General features: G+C 38.2%; 1 protein-coding gene across 5 annotated transcripts in view; it reads right to left on the bottom strand.

The window, feature by feature from the left end:
* VEPH1 (ventricular zone expressed PH domain containing 1) overlaps positions 1-22,273 on the bottom strand; it is a 192,717-nt gene that overhangs the window by 65,318 nt on the left and 105,126 nt on the right. For all 5 annotated transcript variants that reach the window (XM_079766886.1, XM_079766882.1, XM_079766885.1 and 2 more), the window contains 2 exons: positions 18,646-18,855; positions 17,585-17,979 (listed from right to left, as the gene is read on the bottom strand). In XM_079766886.1, the coding sequence (XP_079623012.1) occupies positions 17,585-17,979; positions 18,646-18,855 (605 nt within the window). The remainder of the gene's footprint in view (positions 1-17,584; positions 17,980-18,645; positions 18,856-22,273) is intronic.

Below are 22,273 nucleotides of genomic sequence, written 5' to 3' on the forward strand. Positions count from 1 at the left end.
ATTTGTTTAATATATTTCAGTTTCTGCATTTTAATTTGAGAAATAATATGACTTTAATTAGAGTAAAAAATTTAAAACGAACCCTAGCATATACTGCTTGCTGCTACTATAGCATAGATAGGTTAACCATAACCACACTATAATTATGCTTTATTTATGGAAAATCTGCTGCTTATTAAGGATGGAGTTTGTCACAGGATGTACTCTCAGAGAGTTTTTATTATAAACTACATGACACAAAATTTACTATTTTAGCCATTTTAAGTGTACAAGTCAGTGACATTAAGTACAGTTATAATATTGTACAACCATCATCTCTATTTAGTTCCAGAATTTTTTCATGATTCCAAATGGAAAACCCAAACCCATTAAGCAATTACACCCCTTCTCCCCAGCCCCTGACAATCAAAAATCTATATTTTGTTTCTATGGATTTGCCTATTCTGGATATTTAATATAAATGGAATCATGTAATATGTGGCCTTTTGTATCTGGCTTCTTTCATTTAGCAACATGTTTTCAAGTTTCATTCATGTTATAGCGTGTATTGGTACTTCATTCCATTTGATGACTGAATAATATTCCACTGTTGGATATGCTACATTTTGTGTATTTATTTATTCATTGATGGACATTTGGGTTGTTTCCACCTTTAGGTTATTGTGAATAGAGCTGCTATGCATATTTAGGTATGTGTTATTATCTGAACACTTGTTTTCAATTCTTTTGGGTATATACCTAGGACTGGGATTACTGAGTTATAGGTAATTCTATGTTTAACTTGTTGTTAAATGTTTATAGACAATTATTTCCTTCTCATTATGAAGTCCAAATTTAAAAATAAAACCATCATATTAATTGTGAAAGAGATATACCTGAATAGTCACATCTGTAGTCATTTTCCTAGTGCTCTGACAAATGAGTGGCAACCCTTTCAAATAGTGTTCTAATCAGGATCATTTCTGATTGGGTTACTGACTTGTGGTAATTATAGAAAAGAGTTATTATCATAACATTGCTCATATTTTTATGTTAGTTCCAATGTCATTTATAATATTTCCAGGAATTTAGCCAATCTGCCCCCCAACAATAAAAATAATAAGATATGAATTATGAAACTAATTTAAAATTGAACTTATTTTTATATGACTACATTGTTACTTTTATTACTTCTTCGGTGAATTTTAGGTTACCAGTAGAAGGAAATAACCCTCCAACAGCAACGATTAATCAACTCAGTTCTACAAAGAGGAACATGAGCACTTACCCAATCACAAATACTCCAGGGTAAGTTCATTTGGAAGAAGTCAACTTTTTCTTACCATGCACTCCTGATGGTTACCAAATACAGGTTACATGTCCAAACAGTAAGGATACAAAATAGTCAACATCAATGTGACCAGAAGTAAATCTGGGATATTTTTATAGAAGCTAGAACAATTTGCAGATGCAAAAGTAATTTTGGAATTTATATGAATTTTAAATCAAATACATATACATGCATGTATATATAAATATGCATATATATTTTGCATGATGCTAATGTAGTTGATTTCTGGCAATGATACAGAGTACTTCGTGGTTGCACTGAGTCAGTGGAAGCCCATGTGTTATAAATAAACATTTGGCTCTACCAAACAGAGATTTATCAAAAGTTGTGCAGAGGCAAACAAGGCAGGCAAGCCGTGATCCCCTGCAGGTACTGGTCCATGTGCTACCAATTACTTTACAATTCTGCAAAATGTATAACAACAACCAGATTGAGGGCACAGAAAATTTTATTATTAAATTCTACTAAAATGGATCTGTGTGCATTTCTTCCTTCTGAAGAAAGAAGAACAGGCCTAGGATTATCTATATGTGAATCATCTAGCTCATTACTCTCTCCAGTTGTCGGTTCTGAACTGAGACCATCTGGCCTATCCACCAGCCAGCAGCCTCAGGAGAACACTCTTTGGAGAGATGATATGTATTTACCAAGATGCTTGATTAGGTCAGATAGGTTGGTCTAAAATGCATGGGACTTCTGCACAACGTACATCAACTATCTCAAACTCTTTGCAGCTTTTGCAAGAAGCGGCCTTTAGCAACTCCTAATCAAGCCTGGCTTTCTTAGGATGTTCACTAGGAATCTGTTCTAAGCTGATCCCATAATCATGTGTCTGATGTGAAAACACTAGGGAACATCTTGTTTCATTCACTATTGCTAAGTAAGGTTTCACTGAATTGAAAGCAACTACTTTTGTGCAAGCAGATCTGAGAATATACCATGAATCTGGAAGCTAATTTTATAACACAATTCTAGTCTTAAGAGAAACTCAATACTACAGCCTACATGTATGACTGAAAGCCTCCAAGGAAGGTATTTTCATATGAATTGTACTCTTACAGCATACATTCTGAAAGATGTTACAGATTACTTTTCATTGATGCCGTTGCTGTAATAATATGGATACCTGATAAGCTTGAAGAAAGTTGATTTTATTTGTTACCCTGCACCAGGAAAATGTCTAACATAATCATTATTAGTATTGAGAGCCTTATAATTTAAAAAGAGATATTAGGAATATATGAATCTAAAAAATGTAATCCAAGGTAAAGTGCAATTTTTTAATCCATCATAGTATTTTGCACACTGTACAAGTGCCTTATATATCTGTTTATTGTTTATTCTCTGTCATGCTAAAATGCTCCTCCCTGCGCCCCCTCACTTTGGGGGGGACAGGAACTTAGAGAAGAATCTGAACTGCTTCTTTGTCCCAGTCTTTATGGAAAATGATGTTTTCCCAATGCCTCTAGGTGTGAATGGAGAATGTTCGCTCCCCCACCCAGCTGGGGGATCAGTTTAGCATCTGTATTACCAGAACCCCCCAGGCAAGTGCCATTGTAAGTTCTTCAAAATCCTTGTGCAATATAGCTGGAGGAGGAGGAGGTGCTTTTGGGGGGAAGGTAGCTCTACAACTACTTTGATTTGGTTTTGGTTTTGGTTTTGCTCTGATGACAGAAGTGTTAGTAATGATATCCTGTGCTAAATGCTTTACTCCATAAAGTGCAAAATTAGTAGTAACTGGAATCACTGAGGACAGAAGGAGTAAGACTGGATCTAGACTTGATGAGTGGCAGGTCTAGATAAATGGAGCAGAGGGCTTGTAGAGGAGCAATAATGGACAAAAGCATGGTGTGGGGAGGGAAATGGCACATCTATAAAGGCAGTGTGGGACAGCCAGCCGGTGACAAGGCCATGAATCCAAGGTTGAATCCTGACTCTGCCTTCTATTGGTTATATTACCTTGGACAGGCTATTTGCCTTTCTAAATTTTTCTCATCCATAAAATTAGGACAATAATTACTAGACTGCTAGCTTTTCATAAGGATTAAATAATATAATTGATTTAGTTATTATTTTATTCAATAAATATTAAGCACCATAAAGAATCTCAATAAAGTAAGCTACTTTACTGAAAAATAGTAAGTTAGCCTATTTGGAAAGAGCAAGTCCATGGAGAAATTACTGGAGCCTGAAACTAGAGGCATAAACCACATGCAAACACAAATGACAGCCACTGTCCATTTACAGCCCTCAATACAGCACTGATACAGACAAACCAATAGGGGAGACCAAATGGTAGTCTATTTCTATTATTTATAATACATGTATTTCTTTGTTCAATAATTTACAAATAATTCCCTAATTCTTATTTGTTTGTTTTTAAAGAGAAAGGACTAGCTGGGAAGAAGGTAATAGAAATCAAAATTGAAAAAATAAAATCCCAAAATATCCAGACATATGAAGGTTAGTTTGGGCTGATTGAGCTCCTTTTAAAGATTTGGCTTTTCTAAGCATTAGAAAAAATAATTATTAAAAGAGGTTTAATATAGTATATACATAGACACAGGAATTTTCAAAACGTCATTCATTCAACATGCATTTATTGAGTTCCTGCAGTGTAGACATTAGCTATGCAGTAGTAAATAAAATATGTTCTACCTATTTTGTCTAGTGGGGGAGAGAATAAACAAAGAATAATACAGCAAAACACAAGATGTTTCATGCTAAGTCCTATGAAGAATAAAAAACAGGAAAAATGCCCTTCTTCAAACAATATGGGGACAGCTAATTTAGACAGGGATGGGGTCAGAGAGGGCTGCTCTGAAGAAGCGACTTTTGTGCTGAGACCTCAAGGACAGGCAGGAGGGAGTGAGGTGAGGAGTGAGGATAAAGTGGTCCCGGTCTGGGACTTAGGGTGAGAAAGAGCCTGGATAATGGTGCTGGTATAAACAGCCCTCAAAGACCTCTCTAGGCCTGGTAGCTTGTTTTTATTTTTAAATTTGTATGAACCTTAACATATGACTTCATAGCCAAGTTGGCCTGGATGACCTCTAAGATCCATTGGAAACTCTTAAAAGAGAAGTTTGAAAATTATTTCTGGCCACAGGGGTGGTCTACTTCCAAAGCATCCATAGAAAGATGACTTATACAAGGTCCCCCCACTTCAAGAGATCACATTCACATGAAGCAACTCACATCAGACCCAGTGAATTTATAGGAAATGATGTGACCATACTGTGCTTTGAGAATAAAATGTTAATAAAAGGTGGTAAGGTTAATTTTATTTCCTTTTTAAGATTATAACTCCTCCCATGTACATTGTTCTAGTGAGATGACCAAAGCTCTTCCCACTCTCATCTTGTTAAGTAGGCCCTTCTCCAAATACAACTACCACTTAGCATACATCCAAGGGTAAACAAGAGCAGGTTGTCAGCAGATGTCCTTACAGACGGTTCTGGGCACACAGGTGCCTTAGGAATCCACATTAATGTAGAATCTAGTAGGCTGGAGACCAGATGACACCATGAGCAGACAGCATCCAGTGGGAAATGATGGCAGGAATAATGCCCCACACCCAGGAGAGGCTATGGTTCCTTGTATTTTATACCTTTCCTGTCCCATGAAGGGAGGAAGAGCTGCTGAATTTGATTTGGTTTTAATTTTACCTTCTGTCAAAACTGAAAATCAGTAACCGGCCTCTTCCCTTAATCACCTTCCTCGATATTGTGATGCTCTATGTTCAATGAAATGCTCTCTGAGAAGCTGCTGTTGAAAATCTGTGAGTGTGGGATACGAGGGGGTGTTTGTTCCTTGACATTCTCAAAGAGAGTAGACCAAACTACAGACTGAAAGGAATGTGCATGGGCTAAGGAAATGCAAATACAATGAACTGAGGACAGGAGACAGAACATCAAAGATAGGAAGATTTATTATGAGGAGAGGAAGTCAAATCAGAGGGAAGACCAGACTGTGATGGTGGTGGTAAAAATCCGAGTAGTCTAATTGTTTTCTCTCTGAGTGGAACAAACAGGACCTGAATATAACTAGTGTCTGCTTTGGGACAAAAGAGAAAATAAAGCACACAAAATGTCTGTCTCAGAAAACTCAGGCAACTTTGCATATTTTTTTTCTCATCAATTTCTCAAATAAAAGCGTTGACCGTTATTGGCTCAGAGTAGGTGAAGCCTGTTCTATACGAGCCCAGTGGCCCTTGAAGTGTGCATCTGTCACAACAGAGCACTCATTTCCTAGCACACGGCCTTTGTCTGCGGGGCTCACACAGGGCCGTGGAGTGAGACACCTGAATAGCCTGCCAGGCACCATAGCGACCAGCCTCCTTCTGTCTGCCACTTTCTTCTGTGGACAGAGACCCAGACATGCAAATCAGCATCCCAGAAGCCTTCTTTCTGCCATTTCTTGTCTTCCGATTTGGGGCCCTTCCTTCCTCGCATGATGGCATCTCATCAGTGGGTACTAAGAGGACGCTGCAAATATGAGCAAATGTTCCCTTGGCTCTTAGAAAGGAGGCTGGAGGGAAGGAGTTTCAGGATAGGCTGATAGCAGAAAAGCCCTGATGTTACACTGCTAGTTCTTACGATTCTTTTTTAAATTTTTTATTTATTTTTTATTGATTTCAGAGAGGAAGAGAGAGGGAGAGAGAGATATAAACATCAATGATGAGAGAGAATCATTGATCGGCTGCCTCCCGCACACCCCCTACTGGGAATTGAGCCTGCAATCCTGGGCATGTGCCCTTGACCGGAATTGAACCTGGGACCCTTTGGTCCGCAGGCCGATACTCTATCCACTGAGCCAAACCAGCCAGGGCTGGCACAATTCTTCTCATTCCACAAGCTCATTGAATACCAAACATTTACAAATGGAGTCAGGCCCCCACCCTCACCCCCACCCACTCACTGGAGTTTTACAAATAAGCTCAACCAGAGATTGCATCAGGTTAGGACACACAGCTTCCTTGAGAAGCAATGTGCACCCCTCCAACACCAGGTCACTAGGTATCAGCAGAACTGTACAAAATTCTTCTCATGTGGCACCTCGCTTAGCCCACAAATGCTATTATAGACACTATTTACTACCAAGTCTGCACCTCTTTACTCTGCCAAACATTTTGTTGACATCTTTTGTCTACTATCTTCTCCTCCATTCTCCTAAGCTTATGCCTTTTCATTTTTTTATATCATTTAAGTGGAACTTTAGTGGTAGTACAGGTAAACATGTGTTCAACCAGCCATGTTTACTGAAAGTCTTTTGTGTGTATGTGTGTGTGTGTGTGTGTGTGTGTGTGTGTGTGTGTGTGTTAGGAGGGGTGTCAGAAGTCCTTAAATACCATCTATAGCATAAAACTCTGGGTGAATGTGGCGATCAATATAAACCGATTGTCTAGAACAGGGCTTCATAAACTATGGCTCTGGGCCAGGTTTGACTCACTGCTTGTTTGTGTAAAGTTTTATTGAAACACAGTCATGTCCATCCATTTATGTATTATTTATGGATGCTTTTACACTACAGTGACAGAGTTAAATAGTTGTAACAGACCGCATGGCCTGTCTCTGTCTTAAAATTTTACTATCTAGCCTTTTATTTAAAAAGTTTGCCAGCCTCTGGTTTGGAATGCAAGTTGATAATAATATTAATATTGCAAGACTTGATATAAATATTTTTCTATATTTCAAACTTGTGTGAAAAATGTTAAAATTTTTGGAATTACTACATTTAATCTTGATGTCATAGCGAATGTCATGGGAAAGAAATATATTTTACTAAGGTATGGCATAAGAATATCCTTTTAAAGAAAGGTAGCGATACAGATTTAATATCTTATAACCAACATGGCAGTGAGATAAATGTTACTCATAGAGGAAAATCTGACAACTCTTCACATGTTAAATTTGAAAACTGTTAGTCCACCCTGCTCTTCCTCCTGGGCTGACATCAAACACTGGACCCTGTACTGGGTGAGCAGGTACAAAGGCAGCTACCAGCTATGATTGCTCTTTTGATACTGGTCCATTCACTAGGGACACCACACCCCACACTCGCCCTTTGAGTTCTGTGTCTCCAGACCCTCCTCTGCCTGGAGAACTTCAGCCCCTTCTGTCTGAAGGAAATGGAGAAAGGGGGAGAATCCAAAGGGATGCACTGCTGATAGAATTTATTTGCAGCTCCTGCTCAAGAAGGTGTAGACTTGGGATTAGAAAAGAAAAGGGGAGCCCAGCTGGTGTGGCTAGTGTTTGGACATCAACCTATGAAGTAGGAGGTCATGGTTCGATTCCTTGTCAGGGCACATGCCCGCGTTGGGGTCTCAATCTCCAGTAGTGGATGTGCAGGAGGCAGCGGATCAATGATTCTCTCTCATCATTGATGTTTCTATCCCTCCACATTCCTCTCTGAAATCAATAAGAATATATTTTAAAAAAAAGAAAAGAGAATGAGAATTCTCACTGTCTATGGTCCCTAACCCCCATCATTACTTTGTAATGGGTAGTTCCATGCCCAACCTTACCTAACATGAATGAGTATAATGGTATTTCTACATCTCCCTGCACACATCTTGCCCACAACCAGCTGATTCCTGATTCCATGTCAAGTTAGGTTTTGTTTCATTTTTAAAGGTATCTGAGATAGAAGGAAAGGCGTCTGACCAAAACCTGAAAAATGATTTTTTTTTTCCCTTCAAAAGTCAGCAGGGTCTTCATTACAGCAATCTGATACAGGTCTTGTCTTAATACCACAAAGGCCATTTCTTGATGAGATTTCTATTATCAGTAACACACCTCATAGGGATCAGAAAATTTCACCAAACCATATCTTGATGGATAAAGTGAAAGTGAATTTGAAACACTTAATTACATTTCCTTGAAATGCAGACAAGTTCATGTTAGCAATAGCAATGCTTGATGAAAAGCATTTGGGAATTTCTTAAACCCCAAGTGTTTGAAAAACTGGGCTCTAACTTGAATTTAGATGCGTTCCTTTCCCATTAGGGCAATATACATTAAAAGTATTCACAGATAACTAACACACCAAGGATGGCAATATACTATTGCTTAATCTTTTCTTTGGACGTTTCCTCATATTTTAGTACTTTTAAATTCCCAAATAAACTCTTTAATTTTATATAGTTACTGAATTACTTTAGGAAGACAGAATATTCTTCTTGCTGTTGCACATAAGTTAAAAATATACAATGATCCAGGAATGCAAAATTTAACATAACAAAATTTCTGGAAACATTAACAAATATCGTAAGTGTTTAATGTATATTTGACATTGGAATTACAGCAAGATGGTACTATATCAATATTGTAAGAATACAAAGGATGTCTATGTTGGTCTTGATTCTTTTACTGTAGATTCAATTGTTTATAAGAGTTCAAAGGCTTTGTTAAAAGCCAATGAACAAAAACCCTCAGGGTGTAACTGTATATGAGCTGGTATAAAATAAAATAAAAATTCAGTAGAAAGACATGATAAGGATGTAGGAACAGTCTTAATTGTCTATATTTACTGGAAAGGATAGCTTTTACTTAAATATTTGTAAGGTTCTTTTTAAACGAACTTAGAAAAAAAATCATGTAGATTCAGTAAAGAAAAGATGGTCCAAAGTACAATAAATTCAGTTCCTTTTAGAAGGAGTGAGGGACAGTGGATTGATCTTTAAATATCAATGATAGGTGAAATCACATATAGATAATTGTCTCAAACTACCGTTCAATGTTTTGAATTTAGGAAAGCTTAGGTTTTTCTTTTTCTTTTTTGCTTAATTTAAATTCTCTGCATATTTTAAGGGAAATATAATCTGTACGTTTTGAACTCATTTACACAACATGGCTAAGCATGATTGAAACATATTTGATACTTGTAAGTATTTTAAAGCTAGCTGTTAAAACTCCCTTCCTTGAGAAACTAAATGCTATGTACATAAAAAGTCAGAAGGTCACATTGCTGAAAATTCAAACAGATACCAAGGAGTACAGTTTCCTGTCTTCCAGGCCAATTTATCCTTTTTTAAAACCCTATCCTGTGAGAGGAACCAAAGGGCAATGGGACCACAAATGGAGTGCCTTGAGCAGTCCCGATGACTAATCCTGGTATCTTTGAGTGTCTGAGGGAAGAACACTCATCTCTTCAATGGAGAGGTGATGATTAAACAAAGAGTGAATTAAATCACAAAGTCCTTGTAAGGAAGAAAATTCTTTACTCCTGGGAAATATTACTATTTCCACAGTAATAATGCTTCTCAAACAGTAATGCACATATGCATCACCGGAGGCATCTTGTTAAACTGTAGATGCGGATTCAGTAGGTCTAGGATAGGCCTTAGAATCTGAATTTCTAATGGGTAACCAGGGAATCTCAATGTTGCTGGTCCATGGACCACATTTTGAGAAGCAAGACAGTCTTTCAGGGTTTCTCAATGATTACTGATATTTTGGTTTGGATGATTCTTTGTCTTGGGGGCTTTTCTATTTGTTGTAGGCGGTTTTGCAGCATCCACTGGCTGCCAGTAGCCCCTGTCTCTCCTCCCTCAGTCATGATAAACACAAATGTATCTAGACATTACCAAAAGTTCCCAGCCTGGGGACAAAATTGCCTCTAGCTGAAAACCAGTGCTCTATTGTTATATTCAGTGGTTACGTGTTTGTTGCATAATATAAACACCTCTTCTGATGAACCAGCTTCAGTGAGCACAGTAGTCATCAATCAAATAAGTAAACAGTTCTCTTTTTTTCTCCTGGGAAATTGTCATACTTTTATTTATGGACATTGTGGATTTTTAACTGATTTTTGTTTCCCTCCTTACTATGGCCACGAGGGTGTTCAGAAGTAAATATATCAATTTTCAGATATAAATTTTTGAAAAATAACTCAACTACTGGATATATTTAATTTCTCTATCTTTATTTCCCCCTCAGTGAATCATCTTTTTAATTTTATTATATATTTTTATAGGCTCTCATACACAATTTGAAATAAGATTGATTTTCATTAAGTACCGGTAAGTAAGGTAACCCAAACAATTTGACTAGAAATAGACTAGCCAGGACAGGCACAATGCATTCATTTGCTAATCATAATTGGTCATTTGCTGTTTGATAGCTATTAATAAGTGTGGACAGATAGATACCTCAAAAGTTTTAAACAATCCGGCCTACTTTCTCCCAAGAAATTGTAGTAAACTGATGAATACAGATTTCTGGAGAAAAAACAACAACAAGAAATTAACGTGAAGTAGAAATATTATTTTAAAATTTTATTATGAAGATATAATATTAGCAAATAAAGTTGAGGCTGATGAAGGACTTGGCCAAATAACTAATATTTTGCCAGCTTTGACATAAGGCATGCAGAAATAATTAATTTAGAGCATAAAGGACCTTTTAGAAAAAAGGACATAAAAATGATCCAGCTGAGTGTTTTTCAAGTTTCTTTAAGCTGTCGAATTCTTGGTTTAAATATCCATCAGGAAGGTCAATGTGCAAACTCTGCTAACGCGGAGCTGCTCTGTTGGCAGGGCAGGGAAAGAAGGAAAGGGGAGTCTGAGGTCTCTGAGGAGCATAGGTTGAAAGCCCATGACCCTGTAATACACTCTTGGGATAAGGGTGAGGAAGTGGAGGCACAAGGAGATGAAGAACCTGTTTGAGGAATTGAAACTGCCCACCAACAGAGTTGGGACTGAAACCCAATCCTATAGACTCTGGTTAGACAGGATGCTGGGGAGTCTGGAGTTTTCACCTGGGTCCAAGTTACCAGCATCTCTCTCCAAAACTTTAAATTATGCACGTTTCTCCTTTCCTTTCACTTTCTCCTCAACCCCCACCCACAATCTGATTCTTCAGAGAAAATCGGTGTAATAGTTTGATGTTTTCTTTAGAACTCTTCCCCTCCTTTTCTTTGGTTTTCTTAGCCAGCTCTATTTTTACTTTTATCATAGCAGTTAATACTTTTTAACACCCTATGTAGTTTACTTGTTTATCATTTCTATTATTTATTGTGTGTCTTTTCCCACTAAAACAGTCTCTGTGAAGGCAAGGATATTTGTTTTGTTCACCAATGTTTCCTAAGTTCCTAGACTGATGCGGGCAATTAGTAGGCCCTCAGAAATAGTTGTAGAATGAATGAATGAATGAATGAATGATAAATAGGATGAATAAGCAGAGCACAGAGAATTTTAATGGGAGTAAAACTATTCTGTGTAATACTACTGGGGGGGGGGGAATACATCCATGCAATGAAATATTACTCAGCTCTAAAATGAAATGAACTGTCAAGCCATGAAGGAATCTTAAATGCATACTAATAGTGAAAGAAGCCAATCTGAGAAAGCTACTTAGAAGTTAGAAAATAGGAAGTTTGATGTGAGAAACAGAATCATATTCAGTGTTTCCGCAATGGTATTTTATTTCCCACATCTGTGCCTCATTTTAATGGTGGTATAATATTTTAATGACTGTTGAATAATTGATGAGAACATTTCATCTGAAAAGTGATTATCTTCTGTAAAACAGTTTATTCCTAAAAGTCCACTGAATCATTTTGTAAGAAAAGAAAAAAGATGCCTTTTATAATTTCTTACTGGTCTCTAAGGGGCCCAGGGCAGCAATGTGGACAGAGGAAACACAGGAATTTGGTGTCCTTCACGTAGCTTTTTTCACCCCATCCAAGTGCACCTGCCAACATGTGACACAAGGCTCTGTCTGCTTCAGACAGACTCATCTGCAGTTTGTAAACATCCCCTCTCTGAAAATGGACTACAACACAAATTAATGCTGCCAATTATCAAATACCCGGATCTGCGATTGCCAACTATGCAATTGCTTATGTTTTGGGAAAAACATTTAAAAATCCTTCATGAGCTGAAGTTTGATGGTTGTTGTGGAAAAAACAAGAGGAAATTATCTTTTTTTCTTTTCCCCTGTCATACCAAAACCCTTGACTTAGCTGTATAATCGCTTTTTAGTTCCCCAGCTACCAGCTTTTCATCACCAATAGGGCTCAGAAATATGGATTTGCTCATTTTTAAAATGAGATTTGTTAATATCTAGGGACCATTTTGTTTCCCTAAAGGGTATATCATGCCAGTTTCATAAAGGAAGTAAATGGAAAAATAACATTCACTTTCTTGAGATTTGGTTTGTGGCAAACTGGATCTGAATGGCCTCTTCTGCTGGGTCCTTCAGTGTTCAAGACTGTTTCACACACACTGTATACTCGGGAGCCAAGACTGTCTCCAAACAACAATAATGGATGGCGGATAATAACCTCTGAATAGGAGCTTCCCTAAAACAAGATAACAATACTCTGGCAGACGTAAGAGTACAATGCCTTCTATTTAAAAAACATAATACAATTAGAAGAAAATATTTAAGATTATGAAATATGCCACCAACAACTACTTCTGCTCCTAAAAAATACCTCCTCCTTTTCTCCTTCTCTTTCATTTTCTAATGTGGCTACCTTTAGGGTCAGGTGTACTGAAATGCACTCCTGCACAGTTTTGCTCCACGTATGTATATACTTGTACTCCTGTTTATTAGCAAGGTTCCTTTACACTTACTAGGAACATATTCAAGGTGGATACTATATTAGAGAAACTGTCCATTTTAAAGGGTTTAGATGATTCATTTCATTTACAGGCAGATAATCTCTCCTGAATTTTCACACAAAATGGCCCAAGGATGTACATGTGCTTTCCAATTTTACTTTAAGCTGCTTCCTGGTTGGATAAATGTACATCTTTTCTGTAGATAAATATCATGTAAACCAAGAGGAAGATAAACAACATACCCTTTTGTCCATTAGCATTGTTAGGGTATTTTTCTTTATTTTAATGTTTAAAGAAAATGCATCTTTTTCATTTTTTAAGAAGGAGGAGTCTTTGAACACATAATTAATGAGAAGTAAAGTTATTTGATGTCCTCTGGTAGGATGCTGCAACATGTTTCATGGGTTTAAGAGTGTAACATCCTCACCAGTGATGTGGTGATCTGGTGTTAACACAATAGAGTAATTTGGAGGCAATCTTTTCAAAAGGATTTGTAGTTCTTCCTTATTATTTGGATGTTTCTTGTAGGCCATTGCAGATGACTGGATCCAGGATATGTGTGGTAGGAGAAAGCAAAGGGGAGAACCCAGTTACCGTTTTATCTGTCTGCTTTTGACTAAAATCCACACGTTGGAGAAATAGGAGCTGATGAATAAGGTAAGGTAACCCAAGATAAATTTCAAAGTACCAAGAAAAATTCTCTAGAAAAAGTTTTCCTAACAAGTGGGCCCAAGGGATCAATTTAATTAAATAAGGCTTCAGGAAATTTGTAACATCTATACTATTTGCTGTTTTTTTTCCTCTCGGATTGTGAGTAAAAACTTTAGGGTTTTTTTTTTCTTTCTCTAAATCTTACAATTCTCCCCATGGATAAATGATCTCAGTCCCCTGAGTAAACCAAACTATTTTTAAAAAGGAAGAAACCTTCCCCAGAACCAGTAAGTGGATGAGTGTTACCATTATTATCCCCCAGACTGGACCAACTGAGCAGGAATAGATCAGGACCGATCTTGGCTTTGCCCCTCTGTCATCCCAACATGAGAGTGGACTTGACTACATGCAAAATTTCAATAAGGAAGCTTTATTTATAATTAATGTTGAAAACAGCTTCTGGTGCTGGATAGTTACACTGAACTTTATTTCACTTTTAGATATCCTTATATCTGTTCAAGTCAAGAAAAATCAACTCCTGTGGGTCTATTAGAGAAAGGACAACATTACTAGCTTTAAAATTAGCTTTCTGCAAGTCAGGCTTGCTGATACGCTCTCCAGATGGGATTTATTTTCACCCAATCGGGAAATACTTCAAAGCTAACTAAAACAGCATTGATGGGTTCTTGTAAGCTTTTAAATCATCCTTTATGGAAATCTAGTGATGAACCAGATTTTCAAGGATTTACTTCAATATGAGGATTTTTTTTAACCTCTAATCATTTTTGTTCACATAAATGAACACCAGTGGTTCGGATTTTTTACATGCCCTTTAGTAGATGAACTGAATTGCTTTGGTCTTGTATGTAAATATAATTAGGCAGTGATATGAGACCATCAGTCTGCATATGAATACATAACTTGCAGTAGTTGGCAAACCTGCACCCATGCTAAAGCCTCGAAGGTCCAGGGGAGAATTACTGACTTGGGGACAACAGGCTCTTTCATAACCAAAATGACACTGCTGACCCAACCTCAATAAGACCTGGGGTTTGACAGCTTTTCTAGACATGCTGGTAGATTTGTGCTGATCTCTTTATACTCTACTAGAGGCCCAGTGCACAAATTTGGGGGGGGGGTGGTCCCTCAGCCCGGCCTGCGCCCTTTTGCAATCTGGGAGCCCTTGGTGAATGTACTACTGACAGCTTAGGCCTGAGCTGTCAGTTGGACATCCTTAGTGCTGCTGCAGAGGTGGGAGAGGCTCCCGCCACCACCACTGCGTTCACCAGCCGTGATCCCGGCTTCTGGCTGAGCAGCACTCTCCCTGTGGGAATGCACTGGCAGCTCCTGCATTGAGCTTCTGCCCCCTGGTGGTCAGTGCACATCATAGCGACCAGTGGTTCTGCCATTCGGTCGATTTGCATATTAGCCTTTTATTATATAGGATTGCCTGTTCACACTGTGATCAATAATAAGGTAGCTGACTGGGGCTAGGAGAGCTATTTGTGTCCTTGATTCACCACATACTGAATTCTGCTGTACTGTACCTAGTCAGGTACCTGTTTCTTCAACCCCTATTACTAAAGTGTTAAGTTGAACTGTATGCAAGTGATGGTTTGTAGGTCAAAATATAGGAAGTCAAATATCAGTTGTGGCATATGATTCTAACCAATACCAAAAAACACTTCTTTAAAGAGTTGTTTTGTCATGTTTTTGTAGTATGGACTTTGTAACGCCAGACTAAAATCATCCAAACCCTTTGTTGTTGATCTTGTTTCCTGCTGGCTATTTGTCTGTTTAACTTTAATGTTGTGGAAGTGATTTTTATGCTTCTTCCCTTTGTACCTTGATTACTTTGCATAAGTTAACAAGAAAGACATCATATACCAAAAACACAGTAAGCGTAACAATCTCTAAGCCTAAATCTTTCTTCTATAAATCTTTATGAAAGAAGCACTGTATTGCTGAGCCGAGTGAACTCATGAGACCAAGCAAAACTGTGTCACCCAGATGACTGTTGGCATTTTGCTGAATGGTTTACACAATCTCTGAAATAATAACAGCATGTCCCCTGCAGTCAGCATGAGGCCTTTCTTGGTGGATATATTTACAGTGAGTCATATAAATCTTCCATCCCTCACACATATATCTGCACAAGGAATTTACCAAGAACATCCAGGAAATTATAAAAGTATGAGTGAATTCCAAAGTGTCAACTTAAAAATATACATACTCAGTTTTAGGTCATTCCTGATAGAAAACATCAAAAGAATTTTTTTTTCTTTAGTAAAGATGATGGATTCATTCAATATTTTGAATTAAAAAAACACACCAGTCACCTAGTTAACTCTCAAACACCCAAAATAATTCAAGGCAATAAGAAATATCATGTGTTTTTGAGAACTAGATGCTTGAAGTAACTGTAGGACTTCACCATGTAGCATACCTTGAATGCTTTAGGCTAAACTTAAAACAAAATAAGAAAACCCCAAAACAGAAACTATTCTTGTAGATGGAAATGTGGCTAACCCTCTATTTGCTATAGACTTCCTCTGCCAAACTGGGAAATTCATTTAACCTCTCTTATATCAAATTCTTCAACTTGTGCATAAATGCATAGATTACTAGTGAAATGGGCAATTGTAAAGAGTTTGTATTACTTGAGTATGATTGATTTTAGTTATTCCCAAGTCCTGGAATACTTCAGTATCCAAAAGTTATATTGAATATGAGCGGTGTCACTTTTATTTTCAACATTTAAAATTGTTTTTAAGGCTAATCAATAAATGAATGTAAACACCTTTGAAAATGTCATATTCTAGACAGACATGTTAAATAATAATATCCATCATTCCCAAACCCTAAAACCCACTAACCCCCTTGCATTTGTTATTGTGAGAATACCTTCTTTCCTCTGATTTGGAGTGAGAGAAGGGATAGAAAGTAGAGTAGGAAAACCCCTCCTAGTTCCTAAACCTGGAAGGGAATGATGGTCAGTAGATGCCTCCTGTATGCCCCACACTGTGGATCAAGCCCACAACCCAGGGATGTGCCCTGACTGGGAATCGAACCATGACCTCCTAGTTCATAGATCAAAGCTCAACCATTGTGCCACACCGGCCGGGTAACTCTGCCATTTTTAATACCCGTGTCTCAAATCCATCACAGGACTAAGGCATGAAATGTGAGGAGGCACCAGAAAATTGGGTACTCAAACAATATTTTTAAAAATTGAAATGAATACAAAAAGTCCACAATGAACAAAATATCAAAATCTATAAATAAAGACGTGATCCGCATTACTACTTACCTCATCTCCAACGTGGCTGGCAAGACATTGCTGCTGATTCTGTTGTTACTTCAAATTTTACTGAGTTTTTTGGGCACCTCCTCACAATGTGCACCCAAGAGAAGTCTCCACCCCTGACCTCCTTTTCTCACTTTGGCCTTTGTTTTCTGACCAGCTCACACCCTCACTGGCCCCTGGCCTGCACCGCCTCCTGACCATGGCTGTGCTCTTTTCTTTCTCTACTCTAATCGCCAAGAGGTGAGGAATTGTGTCTCTTGGGGTCATAGGTAAACCTCACACAAAGCTCAATCTTTAGCACAGCACCTAGCACATAGTAGCTGCTTCATAAATGCTTGTTGAATGAATGGAAGAAAAATCAATTGGAGCTCAATGCTGTGCATAGCTTCCTTGCACAATTATGTGGATGGAAAAATGCCTCTGGCTGGACCTCTACCCTAGAGCCTATTTTGGGGGCCACAGACCCCTTTCTAGGTTTTTCTTGAATGCTAGGGACAAGGAATCAGAAATGATATATCCCGAGTTTCAAACAAATCAGATTAAGTAGATTCAAATGAGAATTAGAAAGATGACTGACCTTATTGGAGGGAAAAGTAATTAATGTAGTCGTGCTTCAAAATGATCTATTTTTTCCAAAGAACCAGAAAATGCAATTTCTGTCCTTTTGAGACTTTTTTTTTTTTCAATGATGTCTTAAATTTTTCAACTTTGGGGAGTTCAGAGATCTTACCTTCAATGGTACACTGGTCAGGGACTGGAATCTTCTTTCCGATTTCCACGGCGTATGCTTTCACTTTACTGAGGTTCTTCTTTAAGTGCAAGTAGAGCTTATCTTGGTATTCTACAGGACTTACAGTCGTCTCTGGAGTGTCTTCCTGATAGTCTTTTTTTACTCTTTCTGGCAGATTCTCTGACTCTATATGTATAATGCTTGGGTGTGAAACTGAAGAATTTCCCAGCTGTGATCCATCAGTGTCGGCCTTAAAGGGCGACTTATTTCCTTGGCCAAGTGAGGCTATTTCTGAAAGGGAGATGCTGGCTGGTATATCTCCTCTCTCAACAACTTCCCCATCATCTGAACTCATGCCCTTTGTTAGCACAGTGTGCAAAGCCAGACTCTTTGACCTACAATACAAACAAAGGGAAGGCCGAGACAGTAAAGAGTGACCATTCACTGACAAGGAAAAGAAAGAATAACAACACTGGGACAAAAGTTATTTCCTCTAGAGTGTGAAACCGAAAATCAGTGCTATTAACAGATTTGATAAAACATAGACCGCCAAGTTATGTAATAAGCCAATCCTTTGAAGATATAGATCACCTGCCCAAAGATTTAAAAATCAATTTTGTGGCAAAATTAGCTAGAACATGATGGACTTACATATTTACATTGTTTTTTTCTACTTCTGCTTCAGCTTTTTCATCAGAAATTAAGAGAAGCTTTTGAAAGTCATTATCCATATCTATAGAATTTAAAACGTGTTTTAAAAAATAAGCCATTTGTATTCTCATGTTTTTTTCTTCAAAAGTGAGCTTCTTTGGATAATTAAAGCATTGTGAAGGAAGTTTCATTCATGAGAGGATGGAATTTTGGGTGACTGAAGTAAAAGATACTTTAAAAACACCCTATAACAGTGCAATAATAAAATTAATAGCCAACATGAATTACATACCATATTTTCCGGCGTATAAGACGACTTTTTAACCCAAGGAAAATCTTCTCAAAAGTAGCTGGTCTTATACGCTGGAAAATATGGTATTTGCAAAAAACCAGCCAAGCAAAATTTATACCTGTTAAATCTAATGTCTTTTCTTTCTTCCTTGGAAACTTGGCCCAAACTATATCTTCTGATAGATCCAGGGGTATTGATCTCAGCATTCATTTTGTCTTCAAAAGCCTGTATTTTAACATGAAGCTTTTCCTGGTCTTCATTTTCAGCTGCGGTGAGCTTGGTTCCCTCTAGCTTCTCAGGGAATTCAATTTCAGTGCTGGTTTTTCTCCTAAAGGAATAAAGATTATTGCATTAGATACTAGTCATATATCCCCTTCAGAACAGCATTGCTCTCTAACTGCTTTTAATTCAGAACTGAAAACTTTACCTGATGCATTTTTTTCTTAAAAAATATATTTTTATTGATTTCAGAGAGTAAGGGAGAAGGAGAGAGAGAGAGATAGAAACATCAATGATGAAAGAGAATCATTGATTGGTTGCCTCCTGCAAGCCCCACACTGGGAATTGAGCCCATAACCCGGGCATGTGTCCTGACTGGGAATCAAACTGTAACGTCCTGGTTCATAGTCAATGCTCAAACACTGAGCCACACCAGTCAAGCTGATAAATTTTTATTAGTCATTTAACAAATGTTTTATTGAGTAACATCTATGAACATAGGTCTTTGAAATTGTTTCTATAGCTTATTCTGCCAGAAGTTTAGAAACATTGATGTTTATGTCAACTTTGTATTAGAAATACTTTGAAGGATTCAGAGAATACAAAGCAGTTTTTATGGTCATCTACCATATTCTTACCTAGCTCTCCAAAAGCATGGCTTTAATATGAAATTCATGCCAGGTATTTTCTAGAAAATTTACATATACTGATCTGTTTGTACTGAAATTGATAGAATAAGAACATTTCAAGAGGAGGGGGGGGAAATCATCGTTTTGCTAATTTTATGGAAATCAGTGTGATTCTCTCATCTTACAAAGCAGGAAACATCTTTTTGAATTTTAATATGTTGGATAAAAGAGGTTTTCCATGAATGATATTAGTAGTTCCAAATATCTTTTACATAACACTCCATGGGTCATTACAATGACCTCCTTTAAGGCAGGGGCTATTTGTGGAATAATTTTGGAACCCCTCTGAGGGCAAACACAGTGCCCTAAGTAGAGTATGAGCTATAGATAAGCTGCAGAAATAGCTTGCCGATGCTCACTAAGGTGCTGAATGATTACAGAAGTGAGTCTGCATTTATCTTCCCTAACCTGCCTTCTAATATGAGCCCACCTAGAGTTATTTTAATTTAATAATCACTATCAATCATATCACGTGGGATTAGTATTAATTCCTTTCTTATAAACACAAGGGTTAATAATCCCTAGAAGTCTATTCAAGACGGCTTGATGACTCTGTTGCTTTTTCTTGTGTGTATTTATTTAGTTGGCTCTCTTAGCATTTTTCCTAGAGGTTGAGGAAAGGGCTTCAGACTTTACAGAAACATCCTGGTTTTGCAAACATATGACTGTTTTCCCCTAAGGGCCAAAGTAAACCTGGCAGAGTACTTAGGTGAGGGTGAGAAAATATAAATTTTTAAATGGCTTTGCTTCGTTAAAGGAAAACCAAGACAAGCTGGAGACAGTTTCTTTTTCAGTTATGTTCCACCCATTCCCGGGCCATGTCTCTGGTGAGCACTGGGAAGGTTGTAGCTGGACGAGAGGGATCCTGCCTTGAGGGAAGATTCATAGTTTGGGGTCCTCAATGGTCGGAATCCCCTTGTTAGTTCAGTCAGCGACAGATGTTAATGGTGCAAGCTGGAAAGGACAGCAGATCATCACTTATGTAACCAGGACATTGTTTCTTGCCTAGTAAGCTATTGCTGAAAAAATTTGAATTATACATTTTTAATATAATTTTTATAGGCTTCCTCTCTTTCTTTCATACATAATGAAAAATTTATTATCCAAAGACATGTATGACTGAAACATACACGAGTCGAATGGGAATAAAGGCTAATCATGAACATGTTTCCCTTTCTGACACATGTATGATACTGGCTGCCCACAATTAGATGGGGACTCCGACTTCGCCTATCCAGAAGTGGTTTCATTTCCTATTACAAATGAAGTCAAGACAGTGTAATTCATTGGATGCTATTTTACAAACCATGATGATTACCAAGGTTAATGTTAAAAGATCCAATAAACTCTCTTCAGATGAGAAATTTGGGGAGTTTTTTATTTTCTATCCATTTCTCTGGTTCCAAGAAATTCATTTCAGAAATTTCTATAGCTGGGATTATCAAAACTTAACAAATTTGTAAAGCACAAAGTACACCTCAATATGCATATATCAGATATTGAGCATTACATACATTTTTAATTCTCAAAATATGTTAGTTCTTAAAGAAATAATTTCTCATAAATTTACTCGCTTTTTCTTTGTACATAATAGCTTTTATGGGGGCGTTGTTTTTGTTGGGTTTGGCTAATGGAAAGCACCAGCAGGATATTAGATGGAAGAAGATGGGTCGGGACCATTAGTCTCCTGGCTTCCTCCCTCTCAGCTGGGAGGGCACTAAGCGGCCCTGAGGCCAGAGGTTGCCTGGATATCGGGGCTCCAGCTTTTAGGCATGGCTGCCGGCCACCAGTTCAGCTCTTGTCCTTGACTAGTGCTGCAGGAGCCGTCTTTAGACAGAGCTCAGGAAGCTGGCAGAGGGTTCCCACCGCTTGCTTCTCCTGAGCCCAAGAAGGCTTGGGAAGAAGATGGCAAGGCACAGGTTCCCCTGCTACACACACACACACACACACACACACACACACACACACACACAACTCCAGTTCCAGTGGCTGTGAAGGGTCCCAGTGATAGTGATTGTACCTATGGTTGTTGTAGTCCGGGCAGGCCTGAAGTCAGAGGCCTCTACTGTTTCTTCCTACCGCCCCAGGTGGGCAGGGAGGAAGGTTTTAGACTCCAGTTCCTCTTCCTTGCCTCAGGGGGCCGCTGGGCCCACCTTCCTCTCGTATCTCTCTGCACACGTAGCTCACCTCACCCTCCTGTAGCTCTCCACCCACTGCCCTGCCCTCCTGTAGCTCTCAGCTTCTAGCTCGCTGCCCCGCCCTCCTGCTGTTTGGTCCTTAGGCATCACGGTGTAATAATCATTTGCATATTACCTCTTTATTATATAGGATTGTTTTTATTACTGTCGTTCCCTTGGAATTTAATCTGCCCTGCCTATACCTTGTGTTAATGTATAAAGAGAACATCAGTGGCTGAAACACAGGCTGGTCAATATTCCATAACCCAGAGGAAAGTGATGTCCCTGGAGAATGCAATGGCATCAGACTTTAGGAGAGGATGGTCCTACAGCTCCCTTTTCCTGCCCCATCTCCAGGTACCTTATGTTGGTTGCTGGGGTCCTTATCCCAGCATTAAGAAGGGTTCAGCAATCTGGAGAAAGGCTGTGTGTAACTTAAGTAAGAGTCCAGAGATGAAAGATAATTTTGAAAGGCATTGGGGGGTCAGAAAAGAAATTAGCTAAAGAAACTAAGTTCTCCTTGTCTCAGGACCCTTGATTTTTATTAACACAAATTGTCCTAAGGCAAGGTGGAGATATATACTTCAAAGGGTAGGGTCCAGCCAGAGGCATTTTTCCACCCACATAATTGTGCAAGGAAGCTATACACAGCATTGAGCTC

Source organism: Cnephaeus nilssonii (genome assembly GCF_951640355.1).
Source record: "Cnephaeus nilssonii genome assembly, chromosome: 3".
NCBI classification, from domain to species: domain Eukaryota; kingdom Metazoa; phylum Chordata; class Mammalia; order Chiroptera; family Vespertilionidae; genus Cnephaeus; species Cnephaeus nilssonii.